At 45.9% G+C, this 19,742-nt stretch overlaps 1 protein-coding gene across 2 annotated transcripts in view; it reads left to right on the top strand.

Moving 5' to 3' along the window:
• The window catches only part of Dgcr2 (DiGeorge syndrome critical region gene 2), a 50,695-nt gene that overhangs the window by 19,684 nt on the left and 11,269 nt on the right, over nucleotides 1–19,742 (top strand). Inside the window, exons 3-6 of one of the 2 annotated variants that reach the window (XM_021185478.2) lie at nucleotides 11,695–11,817; nucleotides 12,679–12,889; nucleotides 13,946–14,022; nucleotides 14,352–14,528. In XM_021185478.2, the coding sequence (XP_021041137.1) occupies nucleotides 11,695–11,817; nucleotides 12,679–12,889; nucleotides 13,946–14,022; nucleotides 14,352–14,528 (588 nt within the window). Of the gene's footprint in view, nucleotides 1–11,694; nucleotides 11,819–12,670; nucleotides 12,890–13,945; nucleotides 14,023–14,351; nucleotides 14,529–19,742 lie in introns of both variants that reach the window. The other variant, XM_085832434.1, reaches the window with a different exon arrangement.

The raw sequence follows: 19,742 nt of genomic DNA, 5'->3' as shown, positions 1-19,742 counted from the left end.
TGTGATAGGTGGGAGGGGCAGCATCCCATGCACGTGTGTTCATGTCTGGGTGGCGTTGTTGACACTGATTGCACATGCACACAGTGACTCAGGATCCTTCAGGATTCCAATTGAAGCCTGTCAGCAAAAGGCATGTCATGTAATAGAAATAATACGTTTTCTCAGTGAGAAATTACTCCACACACTTAGAGGTGAAGGGAAGCTCTTTACTTAAGCACCTGATCCACTGGTCTAATGCCCAAATAACAGTCACCTCCCAACAGAAGAGCTTATATACACCTCAGGCTTATGCATTCCACATAACACTGGCATCCTTAAATCTCTTTTGGGTCCTGGCCCCAGGCTATACTTTGAATACTTTGTAAACAGAGACAGGAGGCTGCAAATCTGGCTTAGCTTGGGCAGATAGATTTACATCGTGAAGATATTATTTATTACCAGAATTATTTAAGTACATCAGTGTGTTCTCTTCTAAATAATTATTACCCAGAGTCGTCCTGCCCTCCAGACAGAGTTATATTTTCCCTGATAAGAGAGCACTGGAGACTTTATGGCAGGCTGATAGATAAAACTTAATGATGGGTGTGATCCTGTTGCAGGAATCTTTGTAGAAAAAGCACTGATACGAGTGAGTGTGAGCAGAGGAAATGTCTGTCATCCATGTGGGTCCAGTTTGCATTCTCAGTTTCCTCTAAAACCACGAGGTGGGGCAAACAATCAGGCAACATTACCCAGAGGTATAGATGACATCAGGCAGTTAAGAGTGACAGCCCATCACAGGAGCACATTTTGTTGAGGAGACAAGTGAGATCATGCTGGGCAGGCAAGTCGGCAGCACAGCAGTACTCAGTAGTCGGCATCTAATAATTAGTCTTCTCCACTTTATTCCACTTTAACTTTGTACTCACCCCCCCAGAGTTGGCTGCTAGCGTTCTATTTCTTTTTCCCTAGATTTATTTTATTTATTTGTGTGTGTATGTGCATGGGGATCATGGAAGAGGGAATTGATCTCTTGGAGCTAGAATTATAGGCAATTGTAAGCTGCCTAACATGGATGGACACTGGAAAGTGCTCTTAATCCCTGAGCCTCTCTCCAGCCCCTAGAGGTAAGTCTTCAGTATGCAGATCGGGGCAGAATGGATGACTTTTACTAAGTTATGCCATCTCTTTTGTCATGGCAGTGACAACCTAAGGGCTACTCAGTCCTGCTGAAGAGACATTTATATCCTAGCATCCTAAATTCTCATATCTCTAACAAGCCTGTTAGCATACTGCTTTTCTTGGGGTACTTTGGCTAATTTCCACTTGGGGAACTCAGTGTCTTCTGAGTAAATCTATTAATTAATAAGTCCTTTAGAATACCAATTCTGTCAATTTGATGAGTCATACTACAACTCAAGAATCACAATCTTAAGCTGTGTGTGGTGGTGCAGACCTTTGATCCCAGGACCTGGGAGGCAGAAACAGACAAATCTCTGAGTTTGAAACCAACCTGGTCTACATAGTAAGAAGCTGTTTTTTTGTTTGTTTTTTTTTTAAAGAAAAAGGAACCTGGAACTGGCCCGGCATTGGGAACCCTTTACTATCTGGCATAACTCTTCCTTGCCAAGCTTTTATGTCACTGCTGTCTGTAGCAGCTCATGTGCTTCCTGTGTCCATCCTGGTAATTCCTTGATGCATGTGTCCTGGTTTTCTTGGAATTTCTTTGTTCTGTCCCTGCCTGGATCAGCAAGCCTTCCTTCAAGACTTGTCTCAAATGCCAGATGCCATAGTGAAAATGTTCCTCTGTTCCTCTGGCTGAATCACCTGATTTGTCCTCTTAGCACATCTAGAACAGCGGGTTAATTCCCACTGTTAAGGGGCCCATTTTGCATTTCTCCCTCAAGGTCACAAGCTCTAAGAATATGAAGACTTCTCTCCCTGGATGGGCCCTAACCTTGAGGTCTTTCTCTCCCTGAATGAGTCCTAGACTGAGTAGAAAAGGTATACTGTAGCTCCTAGAGGCCAAGGGTGGCACAACCTGGGTCAGCCTGCAGGGTTTGTTTGTTTGTTTGTTTCACTAAAATAGAGTTTCTCTGTCTCAGAACTTGCTCTGTAGACCAGGCTGGCCTTGAACTCAGAGGTTCACTTGCTGCCATCCTCCTACCTCTCCATGCCCCTCCCCCCACCCCTTACCCCCCCCACACACAAGGAAAGGTATGTAATATGAATTAACAGATAAGCTTTGCACAGTTCTTTGAAGGGGTTCCAAAATAAGATGCAGAGTTGAGCCAAGTGCTGTACCTGTGGCCTCAGCTACTCAGAAGGCTCAGGCTGGAAATACTTGAGTCTAGGACTTGAGACTTGGCACCAGAGTGATGTCTCATTTCTGATAAAGAGATGGTCTGCTGGACAGTATAGCAGGTAGGGCAGAGTCCACATCCTGACCTTCCATCCTCAAAGATCTAATGGTGGTAGCCTGGTCAGAACCCTCTAGAACCAGGGATGGCCCTCTAGAACCATCCCTCTCTGACTTGTTCCTTGGGTCAGCCGAGAGAGAGTAGACTTCCCAGCACTTGGCACCAAATGCTGGTGAGGACCAGTGAGGCCACACTGGAGGCCTCTCTCCATAAGGCTGTTGAGAGAATAAGGCCTGTAGGGATGGCCTTTTGGAGAACTTTGTGAACGATCAAATGGTTCTTGATTTCCTTCAAATGAAATAAGCTTATTGCTGCGCTGAAAATGTCTTCTGCCTGTACATTAACTTATGCAGCGCTTCAGAGGTGCTGCCACTGACTGTGCTAGCTGTGGTAGCTGTGCTGTGGTAGCTGTGCTGTGGTAGCTGTGCTGTGCTGTGCTGTGCTGTGCTGTGCTGTGCTGTGCTGTGCTGTGCTGTGCTGTGCTGTGCTGTGCTGTGCTGTGCTGTGCTGTGCTTGCTCTCCCAGAGATGCTCGCTCAAGCTGAGACTGGGTCTGACTTCCCTTTCAGGCCCTGTGGCCTGGCACAGAGGAGGGTTCGGCTCCTTGCTGTTGTAGATTGCTGTGCTTTTAGAAGTCTAATGCAGTGGAGTAGCCTTTCCCAGCTCTGAGCATAACATGTAGGCATGGCATGTCTGGAGGATTGAGGACTGAGCCACAGTAGGGCTCACCTGCCTTGGCCTTCACTAGCCTCTCTTGCCCGCCCTGGCCTCACTCAGCCCCCATGGCTAGCTAACTCTTTTCCGGGAGCTGCAGTCACTCTGCACTGGCCATCTCTGCCAACCACCAGTGACTGCTCCACAGCTGTGCTCGCTCCCTGCCCCCTGCCCCCACCTGAGTAGCCATGAATGGAAAACACCAGACAATATTTAAAATCAGCTAGTTGTCACAACCGCTAGGCACGGAATCTATGTCCTAAACTCATCAGCTATTCTATATTAGAATTCATTCTGTGGTGGAGGCCACCACCAGATCTCATAGCCCCCAGTCTGTATGATTTCCATCTTCTTGGCTCCACAGCCTGGCTGGAGCCTTTCTCTATGTCGCCTCCTTTTTTTCCTGGGACCTGGAAAACCTGTCTCTATATCTTCCCCCAGTGATTGGCTTCTGCCGTCTTCATTTACACAATCAAGTTACAGTTAAACACAGAGCTACACAAGTACGTACTCTAAAGGCTGGGTAAGATGTTGCTTACATACCTGAGGTTGGCAGAAATTAAGTTGTCTATAAAACTAGGTGTTGGAGTTGTGATGACTCCGGACTCTCACTGTTGTTTGGGTCAGGTGGATAAATGGACCCACCTGCTTTATAAAACAAGTAATGTCTTCTGTATCAGGCCATTCTCATGATCTAGGATTCTTATTTGGGAGAACTTTGGAGAAATTCTTTTAGCATTTCTTTTACTAATATCTTAGAAAACAACTCACATGATAAAATGTTTTGTGCCAATGACAGAAAATGGTTTAGGTATAAGTATCAACATGTATGTCAGTAGACAAGAGTAAGCTGACAGAAAACTGCAAACAGTGACGTGTAGTTATGGGTCATTCTGTGCTTTAGCGGATGAGGTGAGCTGCACGAGACTTATGGCTCAGCGGCAGATGGCTCCTCCAGAGTTACTCTTGGGCCTTCCCTGGTGGGAAATGAGGAACAGACACGGGGGAGGAGCAGGTGCTGTGAGCTGAGCTCATCAGGTGAACTTTTGTTCATTATTGTATTTCACTTATGCGTATAGCTTTCATTCTTTGGAACGCTGATGTAGATATTTGAGGAGACAAAGTTATGTTGCTCAGACTGGTTTCAAACTTTTAGGCTCACAAGATCCTCCTGCCTTCGGTCCAAGTGTTGGAACTATAGACATGTGCGCATCATTTTTAAAGAACTGCAATAGGAGCAGAGTGCGAGCTGACTTAACCTAATGGAGCAGCTGTAGCGTGGACCTCCTGAGAAGAGCAATGAGAATGCACTTCCCTGCAGGGTTCCTGAAAATTAAGAGGCGACAGGCCCTGGCAGGGAAATGAGTTAGGACTGCTGAGAGTCTCAGCACCACACCCTTCTTTGTGCACACTGCACAGCTGACTCCTCCCACCAAAACGTCATAGGTGTATTTTCTAGTCCTGTGCAATCCAGTGGTAATATCAAGTCCATAGCAACAGGTAGGAGATAGGTACCTGAAAGGACCATTTGGGATGAAGATGTGAGGGAACAATACAGTATGCAGCAATTAAAGGCTACAGTGCACACCAAGAATTGAAAGCATTGGTGGCTGAGCCTGTAAAGTGGCTGCAAGCTGAGATTCATCTGGTCCTTTTTACTTGTTGAAGAGCTGATTGCATTCTCTTTCTGTTAGAATTTGGAGCCACTTGGACACACATAGGGAAGAATTAAGAAGGAATATCTCAGACAAGATCAGAAGAGTCTTATCTAGAGATAAACAGGTGTGTCATAGGAATAGCCATAATAGAATGCTCTCAGCTAAAAAGCTGGGCCTCATTCAAGTTCCCTCAGTCTGGCTTACCTAGACTATCTTCCTCTTAACCATGAAAAACAGTCACTACTTCGGGACTCTAGGGATGATTAAGAGGCTTGACACAGCCTTCTAAGCCTGGAGAGTCAGAACGTGACTACCTGAGGGAACTGCGGTGTGTGAAATAGTGGTTAAATTCAGGATATCCTGTTGTATAACAGGATACATAGAACATTCAGGTACCTAGAAAAAAGCATAGCTTGCAGTAATCCTGCAATGGAGATAACCAGTTATTGATATCTTAACTCAAGGAGTAAAAGAAAACTTTAAAAATACATTCTGGCAGGATAGTGGTGGCACATGTCTTTAATCCCAGCGTTTGGGAGGCAGAGGCAGGTGGATCTCTTGAGTTTGAGGCCAGGGCAGCCAGGGTTACACAGAGAAACTGTCTCAAAAAGCTATGCATATATACATATGCATATATATATATATTCTGACTTAACAAAATGGCAGTCTAGGAAATTCTAAGTCCTCACTCTGCCACAGAAACATTCCAAAGCAGCGACAGGCTGGACAAAGAGACTGTCTACCTCTGAGAAAGACTTGGAAATGTGCATCTCCCAAGATTAGGACGAGACTGTGCTGAGCTGCTGTGATGCTTACATACCCAGGCTCTGCTCCTGGGAAGCTGAAGCAGGATTGTCAGTTCAAAGCTTTCCTGGACTACAGAGCAAGACCTTGTCTCAAAAACAAACAAGCAGAAAGGACTAGAAGCACAGCTGAGTTGGTAGACTTTGTTTGATCCCAGCATTGTGTGAACTAGGTATGGTTATATATGCTTGGAGTCCCAACACTGGGAAGATAGAGGTAAGAGGATCAGAGGTTAAGGCTAGCCTTGGCTACATAGTTTAGACCAATCTGACCTCACTCTTAAGTTTTTCACTGGGATACATGCGTGTATACATGTTGAGACAAGGTCTCTATGTAGGGGGCAGATGGGCTATGTACACTAGGCTAACCCTGGACTTACAGAGATCCACCTGCCTCTGCCTCCTGAGTGCTGGGACTAAAGGTGTGCACAAGTGTGCCCAGCTCAATATTGTTTTTATTTGTGTTTACTCCACATGGTTCCTAGTGTCCACCTCCAGCCTTATGTGAAGTATCCCTAGCTGGATAGGGCTCCCTGAGAAACTGCTGCCAGTTTCTCCTGATGATGTAAACTGGCAGATGGGAAGGTGCTATGCAAAGTAGAGTGCAAATATTCTGAAAATGAACGGGCCTGCACACCTGCAGGGGTCTGGGGCCAAGCAGTGGTGGTACACACCTTTAATCCCAGCACTCGGGAGGCAGGGGCAGGCGGATTTCTGAATTCGAGGCCAGCCAGGGCTACACAGAGAAACCCTGTCTTGAAAAACAAAACAAAAAACAAACAAACAAACAAAAAATGTTATGGTTGGGATTACCACAACATGAGGAACTATGTTAAAGGGTCACATTAGGAAGTAGAGACCTGTTGCCTGAGGGAGTCTTTCAGAAGGGAGATGAATACATTTAAAAGTACTGTGTGTGAAGGGCTGGAGAGATGGCTCAGCAGTTAAGACTGCTCTTCCAGAGGTTCTGAGTTCAATTCCCAGTAACCATATTGTGGCTCACAACTATCTGTAATGGGATCCGATGCCCTCTTCTGGTGTGTCTGAAGAGAGCAACAGTGTACTCACATACATACATACATACATACATACATACATACATACAGTAGTGCATGTGGAAAACAGGAAAAGCTTACACATCAGCACTGGCAAGACGAACAAAGAGATCTGAGAAGATCTTTTAAAAAATCATCTCACACTGATTCAAGCTCCCACCAAGCCCTGCTTAGTAGTTCTCTTCTCTAGCACAGGGCAAGTCTTCAAAGACTGAGAGAGATGGGTGCTTTTACACAGACAAAAGAACGTGATCTATCTCTGTAGAAAAACAGACAATTTTCTTTTTTAAGGCAATGTTCATTTTATTTATTTTAAGTAAGTATGTAAGTAAGTTGTTAATTGGTTTTTTAGCACAGGGCTTCTCTGTGTAGCTGTGACTGTTCAGGAACTCACTCTGTAGACTAGGCTGACCTCAAATTTACAGAGATTCCTCTGCCTCTGCCTCCGCCTCCTCTGCCTCCTCTGCCACCTTTGCCTCCTCTGCCACCTCTGCCTCTGCCTCTGCCTCCTCTCCTCTGCCTCCTCTGCCTCTGCCTCCTCTGCCTCTGTCTCCTCTCCTCTGCCTCCTGAATGCTGGATCAAAGGCATTGCCTGGTGGCAATGTTTATTTTTATTCTTTGGCAATTTCATGCATGAATATAATAAATTTCAGTCCTTACCACTCTGTTTCATGCCTCTCTTCCCAGGAAGCCCCCTTTTTTTTTTTTTTTTTTAATTTATTTATTATATGTAAGTACACTGTAGCTGTCGTCAGACACTCCAGAAGAGGGCATCAGATTTCGTTATGGATGGTTGTGAGCCACCGTGTGGTTGCTGGGATTTGAACTCAGGACCTTTGGAAGAGCAGTCGGTGCTCTTAACCACTGAGCCATCTCGACAGCCCGGAAGCCCCCTTTTTATTTTTATGTCATTTTTGTATAAGAAATACAGACTTTAAAATAATATCTTAAATGTGTGTTGAAGGAACTAAAGGAGAATATGGGCAAAGACTTAAAACAAACGAGGAAGCAGGGGTTGAGGCTATTTATTGCTCAGTGGCAGAGTGCTTGCCTAGTGTGGGTTTCTGCCTCCTGCGAAGCTGACAAAACTGAGAAATCCTAGACCCAGTTGACCACTCAACACCTGTAATCTCAGTATTCAGGAGGCCGAGACAGCCCCATATTACAGAGTGAGACTATCTCAAGCAATAGAAACATTTCCCCCAAGGAAGATGGCAGGTGACACTCAGGCACAGTCCTAAAAGAGTCATAGGCCCCCTGTAAACACTCGAAAACACAGGGCAGTTAGATGGAGAAGCCTAGAGAAACACTCTCTCCTTGCTGGGTTTCAGCCACCCTACAGAGCAGAAGAATTCTGTTGTGGTGGTTTGGCCACCCAAGAGCTAAGTGCATGGTACTACAGGATAAAACCTGTTAAGTAGAATCCTGTGAGAATGTGGGAAAGAAAACTTTAAAATCAGATCTGCACAGTGCTCTGCCAGCTGAAAGCCTTTGGTGGGAACCAAGTATACATGAGAATTTGCACAGATTCCAAGCAGTCCAAGCAGCACACAGGACACTGGCAAGAGCAACTTAGAAATATGGCCAACATTCACATGCAGCACCTGAAGAAAATCACAGGGATTTGGCCTCCCATTTGAGACTTCACTATCATGCAGAAGAAAGCAGGGAGGGAAGAACAGTTGCAGAAAATCGATTGTAGAAGAGTAGGAAGAAGCCTGAGAAGGAAGGCAAGAGACTAGAGGGGATTCACAACCAGCCCTGTAGGTTTCCAGGGTCTGTCTCTACCCTGTACGCTCCCTCTTTATGTAATACCCGGTCTCTAGGAGACCAGTCCTGGGTTCTTTTCTCTCCCCCCCCTCCTCTCCCTTTCCCTTCCCCCCCCCTCCCCTTCTCCTTCCCCTTCCCCTCCCCCATCTCTCCCCTTACTCTTTGCTTTTACCAGAACACAGTCTCGCTGGATTCCCAGGGCCTTGTGTCTTGGCTTGCTGAGATGGGACTGTTCTCTCAGTGTATTTTCTCCTCATGTCAGTCTACCTTTGCTAAACCTCCCTCGTGCTCCCACCTGCTTTCTTGCTGCTATGTTTCTGCTTCTGCTGTCTCCTCTGCTTTCCATCGTCCCAGTACTGATCATCAGGCTGTGTGTATTGGGGGTGGGGGCATTCTTTTTACTTTTCTTTCCACTCATGTCCACAGTGACATAAATATACAGTATTAACAGTGTCTTGAATTAGCATTTAAGAGATGATTGTTTGGGGAGGAGTTGTTGCTCGTGTGTGTGTGTGTGTGTGTGTGTGTGTGTAGGGTTTGTATGTAGGTTTTTTCAGAAGGTGATGACTTTGTAGTTGACTGTTTTCATAGAGGGTTTATCCTGTGTACTTACTGTTGTCCCAGATAGAGTCTGCTAATGGAGCTTCACACTCTGAACACCAGAATAGCAAAAGCAATACTTCAGCTCCTATTACACCTACTTTTCCTCAAGAAAGGTGACACAATAAAAGTTTAACCGGTAATCTAATTTTTTTAAAAAGATTTATTTATTTATTATATGTAAGTACACTGTAGCTGTCTTCAGACATTCCAGAAGAGGGCATCAGATCTCATTACGGATGGTTGTGAGCCACCATGTGGTTGCTGGGATTTGAACTCAGGACCTTTGGAAGAGCAGTCGGTGCTCTTAACCACTGAGCCATCTCACCAGCCCCCAGTAATCTAATTCTTGATTCCAACCCCAAACACAAGTAGAATGAAGGTTCACAAAATGGCTCGGCAAGTAAGTAAATGCTTGCCACTAATCCGACAGCCTGAGGCTAATCCCCAGACCCCAGGGGTAAAGAAAGAACTGAGTCCTAAAGGCTGTCCTCTAACCTACACACAATAAAACTCTCAAAGAAAACACAAATGCCCTCACGACACATTGCATTTAAAATGCACAATCCTTGAATCAAATCCCCCAGTGACAGTGACTTAGATGAATTTCCAAATAACTTGAAAGTATGATGAAACTCTTCAAGAAACTAAAGAGTGAATTCAAGGAGACAAAGATGAGTGAGACAGGGAAGTCAGTGCAGAATGAAAATAGAGCAAAAAGAGCAATACTGAAAAAAAAAAACCAGCTAAAATGATAACAGGAAATAAAAGTTTAGGAAGGCAGATGACAAGCACACTGGAAAGCCTCACTGGTAGAGTGGACCACAGGCAAGCAGAACGTCAGGACTGAAAGACAAGGGAAAGACTTAGTGCATCACTCAAGAACACTAGTCAGATCTTAAACACATACAAACGGCACGTGCAAGGAACACTGAGAAAGCCACATCTACAAATTGTGGGCATGGCCGGAGACGAAGGCCATGGCAGAAGCATAGAAAATATTTTTAGTACAAACAACAGAAAATGTCCCAAGTCTAGGAAAGGTGAGCTCCATCCAAGTACAAAAGATAGAATAAGGAGGTGTGTGGCCTTGTTGGAGCAGGCATGATGCTGGGGGAATGCTTTGAAGTTTGAAAAGCTCACTCCTTCCCGGTTAGCTTTTTCCTCTTTGTTTCTGGCTTGTATTTCAAGATATGAGCTCTTATCTACTACTCCAGCACCATGCCTACCTGCCTGCCTGCTGCCATGCTCCCTGCCATGATGATCATGGATGGACTCTTAACCATCTGAAACTGTAAGCCCCGATTAAATACTTTCTTTTACAAGTTGCCTTGCTCATGGTGTCTTATCACAGCAGTAGAAAAGTAAGCAGACATCCCTCCCCCTTTTCCCTCTTTATTTTTTCTATGTGAAGATGGAGCTCACGGTCCCATGCTCACTGCCCATGCTGTACTGCCACTGACCTCATCCCAGGGCTTTTAAGGATTTGCATAGAAAAAACAGGAGACTTAAGAGAGACTTGATGTGGGCTGGAGAGATGGCTCAGCAGTTAAGAGCACTGACTGCTCTTCCGAAGGTTCTGAGTTCAAATCCCAGCAACCACATGGTGGCTCACAACCACCCATAATGAGATCTGACTCCCTCTCCTGGTGTGTCTGAACACAGCTACAGTGTACTTACATATAAAATAAATAATAAAAAAAATCTTTTAAAAAATAAAATAAAATAAAAATTAAAAAAAAGGAGAGACTTGATATAATAATGGTTGATACATTTTAACTTTTAAACTTTAAATATTTTACATTAACTATTGTTTCATAATGAGAGGATTGAATTCTATTAAGTAAAAATAACGTAGAGCCCAGGATAATAACAGAATTGGGTATCTAGAGAGGAGCAGCCTGTTAGAGTCAAGGAATCACTCATAGGTCATCCTTGCCGCTTCTTCAGTCTCAGGCCAGCCAGAGTCTGGTTTGATCTTTCTGTCTGAGGGCAGCCATGCATGCCTACTGTCCTACTATTTGGCTTCATCTTGTCCTCATAGAGATGGAGTGGGGATGGGGTGGGCCTAGGAAGTCATATTGGGTCTGGTGTCACCTCACTTCGTTTAGTCACTCTTCTTTGTGAGGGGAAAGAAATGACCTGAAAATTGTTAGATCATTCTGTATAAAGCTAGAATGTTCCTCCCATCTTCAGCCTCCTATTTATACTTTCAACCACGCTTTGAGATCTTTTGCACACCCGGACCTGTGCTAGGTGCTTTGTACCCTGAGGCACTGGCCTGAAGGTTAACAGCCTCGGGATCTACAGGCCAGTGCACAGACAGGTGTGTGGTAGAAGATTGCGTGCGGTAGGTTTCCCCTGCACACTAACAGGAGGTTCCCAGGCTGGGGAAGGCAAGCCTGGACGTTAGGAAGCGTTGCTTCTCTGGGTACCCTGAAAGATTCAGGCAGCGCTGAGGATTGGGAAGCAGGAATGGCTGACTTAGGGTTATGTAAAGAGTGCCTGTAAAGGACAAAACCTATTCATAATGGCAAGAAAATAAAAGGTATGCTTCACCAGAAACAAGAACAGAATGTGACTCCTGATGTTACTCCCCACCAGGCCTTTCCAGCACTGAGCTCAGTGCTGGCAAACCAACAAGTTGTATCTTAGCTGCTGCTAATGAGCTCATGGCATACTTCCTTTGCTTTCAGAAGTGACTGGAGAGTCCCGTCCTTATGGGAAGGAAACTGTGGATCTGCGGCAGGGGCGAGCCAGAGGAGGCGACCCCACACACTTCCACACAGTGAATGTGGCTCAGCCTGTGCGCTTCAGCAGTAAGTTGCAGACCTGCCCTAAGGCAATGCCCACTAAAGTGTTTGTTAGCCCACCTTGAGTTTGCTGTCTCACTCAGCTCTGGAAGATGCTAAGAGGACACGAATGAGGCTGCACGTTGGCCTGCCAAGGGTATCCAGCTCCCAAGTGGTAAAGGAGACTTGGTGCCCACGTTAGCCACCCTGCAGGCTCCCAACACACCTCACAGCTTCTACCCTTGCATGGAGCTATAGTTGTTGGTCTGAGTGAAACTGAGTGAATGTGGGGATGTGTAAGCAGATGTGAGAAACTTGCATTAAATGCTGCCCCATCCCTACCCTCAGAAGTGTGTCCTGTGTATACTGAGCCGTACTGTCTCTTCCAGGAAGCTCCTAGTCCCCGTGCATTCAACTGTGCTTACCTAAGGCATGAACAGTGAGCGCACAGTGCTATCCAGCTTGCCATCCTCACACACAGTATTGTGTCAACATGCCTCCGATGTGGTCCTGTGTCTTTGTTAATAAATCAGTCACACATACTTCAAACCTAAACATGAGGATTGGGTTGATGAGATGGCTGTTCCAGGAGCCTTGGGTTTGATTACAAGCGTCCACATGGTACCTCACAACCATCTGTAACTTCTAACTCCAGGACCAGGGGTCTGACACTCTCTTCTGGCCTCTGCAGGCATGGCATACACATGGTATACAGATCCATGTAGGTAAAATACCCACATTCATAAGATGTAAATAAAAACACAAGCCCTAGTTCTCCAAGGTGATTCTGAAGTATAACTGTTGTTGACACAGCACATGTAATTGCACTTCTGAAATCATGATCCTAATTTGGGGGACAACTCCCCTTCCGTTCTTCATGCTTCCTAGGGAAATGCCCAAGTGGGTGGCACCACTATGAAGGCACAGCCAGCTGCTACCGGGTCTACCTCAGTGGAGAGAACTACTGGGATGCCGCACAGACCTGTCAGCGTGTGAATGGCTCACTTGCTACTTTCTCCACTGACCAGGAGCTGCGCTTCGTCCTAGCCCAGGAATGGGACCAGCCAGAGCGGAGCTTCGGCTGGAAAGACCAGCGCAAGTGAGTCCTGGGGTTCAGAGTCTATTCACTGCTGAGCACTCACTGGCAGACCACACTTGAGGAAGGCAAATCCCCATCAGTAGGAACAGGTAGAGTTTGGCATCAAGATGGAAGTTGGGGGCTTATGAAAGGAGGAGGACAGGGCCTTGTTGATTTCCCTGTGTATACAGCCGCACTTGGTGACTGTGGCTAGAGTATGCTAGCCTGCATCGTAAGGGGCCACTTCATGTGGGGCTCTGGGCATAAGAAGGGCACACAGGCAGGTTGGGAGTGCCTTCTGAGAAAGGGAAGACTCTCACTTCTGCTGTAGGCTTCCTGGGGCCCTGCTTATTAGTCTTCCCTTTCAGAAACCTTAGGCCTCCAAGTGCATGTGCATAGCACACTGATAGGCTCAGGGCATTGGCAGGCATATCTCAGGCCACCTGCCCAGAGCCTGCCTTCTGAGCTCTAGGCCCTGCTCATCTAGAGGAGACAGAAAAGTGACAGCCAACTTAAAGGCTCAGTATTTGAGGGGCTCGTGTTTAGAGAAGAGGAATGTTCCAAAGTCCTCACTGTGCTCCTCCGAAAGCTGTACCATGGGCTCTCTCCATGCTGGAGGGGTGGAAGCTTGAAAGGGTAGCCAGGTGTCTCCCCTTCTCTAGAAGGAAGCACAGTCCTTTGGGTCCAAACAATGGTGAGTGTTCACTGCCAGTCACCTGCTGCCTCCTGACAGTGGCATAGCTGTCATTCTGACCATGGTGTCAGAATAACAGGATCATGGTGACCTAAGAGGCAAGTGGCCAGAGGGCCATTTCAAGATAAACTTCAGTTATGTCATGTATGGCAAACCAGCTCCTTATGGGGCTGAGCCAGGAGAATTAAAAGCTCAATTCTAATCTACCCCTGAAGGAAGAACTCGTTGTGGTGTGGGAGTAGAGTGCTTGCTTTGCAAACTTGAACCCCTGGGACCAGGAAAAGGCAAACGTCCTCAGTACTCTAAATATACACATGTGTACACACGAGGTCGTCAATGGCTGTTTACCTAGGTGCTGAGGCTTTCCCTTATGTCTCCTGCAGGCTCTGGGTTGGTTATCAGTATGTCATTACTGGCCGGAACCATTCCTTAGAAGGTCGCTGGGAAGTGGCATTCAAAGGTAAGTATCGTGGGTGTTAAGTTTAAAACAGGGAACTGCCCTGATTCAGAAGATACTGTTGGAGTCTCCCTGCCTCCTTTCACCGAGTGGGACAAGGCGAATGGAAGTGGGGAGGAGTTACAGAGAAGGCCCCCTGGGCCAGCATGCTGCCCTGTGGTCAGGTCCTGTGTTTCCAGGGCCTTCTCTAGAGCTGCAGCAGCCTCTAACTTTTGGCAGTCCTCCAGCCCTGTGATTGGTGTCCTATTGACACTAGGACCTCCTGGAGGACTGTTTGTGACAATCTGCTAAAGTTTTGGCATGTCTGGCCTCACCTTTAGTCTCCCTTACAGGCTCCCCAGAAGTGTTCCTGCCCCCAGACCCCATCTTCGCCTCTGCCATGTCTGAGAATGACAACGTGTTCTGCGCCCAGCTCCAGTGTTTCCACTTTCCTACCCTGAGGCACCATGACCTCCACAGCTGGCACGCCGAGAGCTGCTCTGAGAAGTCTTCATTTCTGTGTAAAAGAAGTGAGTCAGCCTCCAGTAGGCGCCAACCTCATGGTGCTTTGAAGTAGAACCACCCACCTTACCTCTAGCTCTGTGGCCCAGGCAGCCATAGAGCAGTTCTTGACCCCTGGTTCCCTTTCCCCTGCCAGGGGAAATTCTTGCTTTATGGCTTCAGTGTTCTCAAGACATTGAGTGAGAACAATGACCTGGGGACTTGGGAAGCCTGTGGCACCTCTGCATTGTCTAGGGCCTTAGTAACTGTTGAGCTGGGTTAGTAACTTAGTTCCTCTTGGCTGCCTGCATTGCGTGAATTCTCTTCCCTAGCATATGGGATTGGGAGTCTCCCCAGCCCTTTGCCAACACATCCACCCAAGTATTACATCAAGGGTTCAGCTTACAGTATAGACACAAGCAAAGCTAGGACTGCCTCTCCTTCAGCCAGTCCTCTGGGAGTGCTGGGGAGCAAGATTGGCCTTGACAGATGCTGACAGATGCTGATACATGGTTCAAGTTAGGTGCGTCCTCAGCTGTGTTGATATTCCCTCCCTGCCCCACTTTGTTACAGGGCCTATTTTGACCCTTGCTCTCTGTCAGTTTGTGTCAGCACCACACTCCAAGGAAATGTCAGGTCAGGCTGGCCCTCCATATCTGGTGTGTATTTCATCTCTCTCTCTGCCTCTTGCTCTTCTGGGCCTTCTCTTCTATACCAATTTTAGGGCTTTTCTTGGGGCTTTTTTTTTTTTTTAACTAGTTCTTGTAGTATGGGATTCTCTTACATGTCTGTACATATAGTTTTGTGACTTTAGAATCTTACTCCTAGATTTCTTTACCTCTTCTTGCTGAGGTCTCCACTGCTGTGTTGATTAGGAGTACGGAGCATGCGTTAGTGGGTCAGCATCAAGCTTAATGATTTCTTCAGGGTTTTGAACGTGTCCTGAACAATAAAGCAATTGCTTTTCTGCTCCCGCTTGTCCAGGAGCATTCATGCCACAAGCGTATACTGTGTGGGTGACTGTGTGACTGGAGGCCTCTCTGGTTTCTGGAGTTATGTGGGACTCCTTTCCTTAGTCTTACCACTTGGTTCATTTTTTGTTAGACTTTGTTTTGATCTAAGGTTTCTCTGTGTTGTCTGTGCTGATCTTGGGCATCCTGGCACAAGCTACTGTTTCAGCCTCCTGAGTAGCTGGGCCCTCAGGCTCTTGTCATCCTAGCTGACGTCTAACCACCCTCGTGGGTTTGTGTAGCTTACGTTGCTGAATTTCATTTGCTGAAACTGAATTTCACATTTTTTTATAACTCCTAAAAGTGAGCCGGCGCTGGTCCATTCCTGTTCTGTACTCTCCTTGGCTCATACTTCTGTTGTTTTCTAAGTGAAGTTCAAGTTTATTATTACAACTTTTTCTTCATAATTCAGATTGTAAACTGTGAAGAAAATTAGCTTTCCACAATAAATAAGTCAATGATTGGCCCTAAACAGTATCCCCAAGGACCATGACATGGCTCGGCAGGTAGAGGTGCTTGCTGCTGAATCTGACAACCTGAGTGCAGTACCCAGGACCCACTTGGTAGAGAGCCACCTTCCTCAAGTTGTCTTTTGACCTGCACACCTGTACCATGGCACATACACACACACCACACACACACAAACAAGTAAGTAAATGTAATTTGAAATTTTAAAAAAGATCTTCAGATAAAAATGAAAATATCAAATAGAGATCCAGTTATCAAAATGAAATTACTAAACATATTGAAAGTTAACAGTAATTTATGTAGAGCACATAAAGAATCACATTCTGCTGGGCACAAACTATCAGTCCCGACACTAGGAAGGCTCAGGCAGGCGGGTCTCTATCAGTCTCGACACTAGGAAGGCTAAGGCAGGCAGATCTCTATCAGTCCCGACACTAGGAAGGCTCAGGCAGGCGGGTCTCTTGAGTTCTAGGCCAACCAGGGCTACACTGTGAGACCTTGTCTCAAAACAACAACAAGCCGGTCGTGGTGGCGCACGCCTTTAATCCCAGCACTCAGGAGGCAGAGGCAGGTAGATTTCTGAGTTCGAGGCCAGCCTGGTCTACAGAGGGAGTTCCAGGACAGCCAGGGCTATACAGAGAAACCCTGTCTCGAAAAACCAAAAAAAAAAAAAAAAAAAACCAACAACAAAACATTTTGCCTTTATTAGAAAGGCATTAAGTTTTTTAATACACCAATTTGTAGCCAGGTTGTTTATCTTTAATGACTGGCGATGCAGTGCTGGCCCAGCGAGTCTTTTCTTCTGAAACAAAAAGTGCAAGTAATCAAGAGGCAGCCAGAGACTGCAGCTTAGCTCCAAAAGTGCTTGCAAAAAACAAAGGAAAAACCCAAAAACCCCAAAACCCTTGGGCTGGGGAGATAGGGGTGGACAGCCAGGGAGAGCTGAAATGGGGGGCACTTGCAGGCCAGGGGTGTGTGCAACTCCATCCTTCCCTCTGCTGTTTTTTTATAGTTTGTCTTTTCCTTTTAAAAATGTTTTTATCATAAAAAGTATAGACTATAGCCAGGTAGCGGTAGCTCACGCCTTTAATCCCAGCACTCGGGAGGCAGAGGCAGGCGGATCTTCAGGTTCAAGGCCAGCCTGGTCTACAGAGTACAGCCCGGTCTCACGACAGGACAGCCAGGGCTACACAGAGAAACCCTGTCTTGGAAAAACAAAACAATCTGAGTGGTATCTATCGAGCTATTTATATATTATTAAATCCCATCAAATTGTATATAATTGACTAATATGCAAAATATCAGGATACAAAAAGAACTAAACACACTTCATATTTAATTTACATAAGCTGAAAATTCTCAGTCTGAAGTAAAGCACAATGGTTTGTCTTCTCCATCAACTTACCAATGTATTCATTACACATGCCTTTACTGTTTCACACCAGATTCAAATCTCAGTACCAACCATCCAGACATACCAGGTCATTAGGAAGATTGTTTCTTCTGTTTCCCTAACCTTAATGACTATGAAGTCAATTTTATGACATGACACAAGGTTGTGATGGCATGCTGGGTCCAGTCTCAGTGTGGAAGCCTGCACTGATGCTCTAAAGCCCCGTGTGATAACTGGGCTCCAGCCTGTCGCTGCTCATTTCTCCAGCCTCAGCCTTACATCTACAGCTCTGTTCAAGTCACTGCAATCTATGCAGGCAATGCCAAAGTCCCTGAAAATGGCTCAGGACAGTATTCCTATAAAGAGGACATCTGACCTGTTGGGAGTTCTGAATTATTTCATCTTTAACTTCAAGATAGGTTGTGTCATATCAAAGTCCAGAAGAAAAAATGATTTCACATGGCTGAAGACAAAGCTCATTGGTTAAGACAACGCACAGCTGTACAACGCACAGCTGTACAATGCACAGCTGGCCATGTTAGCGGAGTCCCAGCCACCTGTAACTCAACTCCAGAGAACCAAGTGCCCTTTCCTGACTTCCATAGGCATCCGCACACATGAACATGTACATGTAATTAAAGTTAGGTTTTTGTTAAAGTTTCAGGTCCTAAGAATCTCTTTGAAAAAAAAAAAAAAAAGAATCTCTTTGAATGTCAATGGAAAGATTCTTTTTGTGTGCACACATGTGTGCACATATGCACATATGTGGAGATCTGAGGACAACTGTCAGAAGTGCATTGGTTTTTCTTTTTCTACCATGTGGTTTCTGGAGATTGAAATCAGGTCATCAGCTTAGAAGACAAATGTCTTCCCTAAGATTTTTTCTTTTCTAAAGTTGACTCCAGTATCCTGTTGAATCCAGTCTGAACTGTCCTCATTATACTAATTAAATTCTTTCACCAGGTCTGGGCAGATGTAGCTGCAGTACTTGAGTGCCTTAGCAGTTGGCATGAATTCTTTTTTTTTTTTGGTTTTTCGAGACAGGGTTTCTCTGTGTAGCCCTGGCTGTCCTTGAACTCAGAAATCCGCCTGCCTCTGCCTCCCGAGTGCTGGGATTAAGGGCGTGCGCCACCACACCTGGCTAGTTGGCATGCATTCTTGCAGGTGTCCTCCTGCGCCATCTCTCAGCAGTTGTTGAACACAGGAATCCTGTCCTGTGATGAGTCCTCCTGCACCATCTCTCAGCAGTTGTTGAGTACAGGAATCCTGTCCTGTGATGAGTCCTCCTGCACCATCTCTCAGCAGTTGTTAAGTACAGGAATCCTGTCCTGTGATGAGTCCTCCTGCGCCATCTCTCAGCAGTTGTTGAACACAGGAATCCTGTCCTGTGATGAGTCCTCCTGCACCATCTCTCAGCAGTTGTTGAGTACAGGAATCCTGTCCTGTGATGAGAATGAGCTCGCACAGCTCCCAGTTACATACCCTTGCACCTCTGCGACAGTGCGGTGGCTCCTCCACTTTGTGGTACAGCACTCATGAGAACCCATTCTCCTACATGTCTTGAGTTTTAGAATGTAGCTAAAATAAGAACAGCCTGTATAAGCTTGGAGCATTAAAAGACTCAGCTATTATTCCAGCAGTCTAGTCCTTTTTCCTAGTGTTAGTCAGATGAGATTTAACAAAGACAGAGCAATGGTCTTCAAGTTCTACCCTTTAGTGCTTAAAGATCACATAACCCGGGCTGGTGAGATGGCTCAGTGGGTAAGAGCACCCGACTGCTCTTCCGAAGGTCAGGAGTTCAAATCCCAGCAACCACATGGTGGCTCACAACCATCTGTAACAAGATCTGGCGCCCTCTTCTGGAGTGTCTGAGGACAGCTACAGTGTACTTACATATAATAAATAAATAAATAAATCTTTAAAAAAAAAAAAGATCACATAACCCTTTTCCGTTGGATGGAGATCTTCAGATGCACCGTGGCGGCATGGCCACTTTATTTATTTACTTAGTATATAGACTTAAGTTACTTCATCGCCCTCCTTTGATTTTTTTTTTTTTTTTTTGGTTTTTTTGAGACAGGGTTTCTCTGTATAGTCCTGGCTGTCCTGGAACTCACTTTGTAGACCAGGCTGGCCTCGATCCGCCTGCCTCTGCCTCCCGAGTGCTGGGATTAAAGGCGTGCGCCACCACGCCCGGCTCTCCTCCTTTGATTTTTGATCACCTACTTTTGCTGAGTTCTCAGCAGCAACACAGAAGAGACAATGAAATGTGGTTGTTTCCAGCTCTTCCTGTGCCTGCTGCCTCCATCTGCTGTGTTGGTTGAGGCCAAGGCTTCACAGCAGGAGATGAGAACTCTCTGACCATCTAAAGC

Source organism: Mus caroli, unplaced genomic scaffold (genome assembly GCF_978045245.1).
Source record: "Mus caroli unplaced genomic scaffold, Mus_caroli_1 scaffold_17, whole genome shotgun sequence".
NCBI classification, from domain to species: Eukaryota; Metazoa; Chordata; class Mammalia; order Rodentia; family Muridae; genus Mus; species Mus caroli.
Note: the sequence above shows the minus strand (reverse complement) of the source record. Positions and strands in the feature narration are given on the sequence as shown.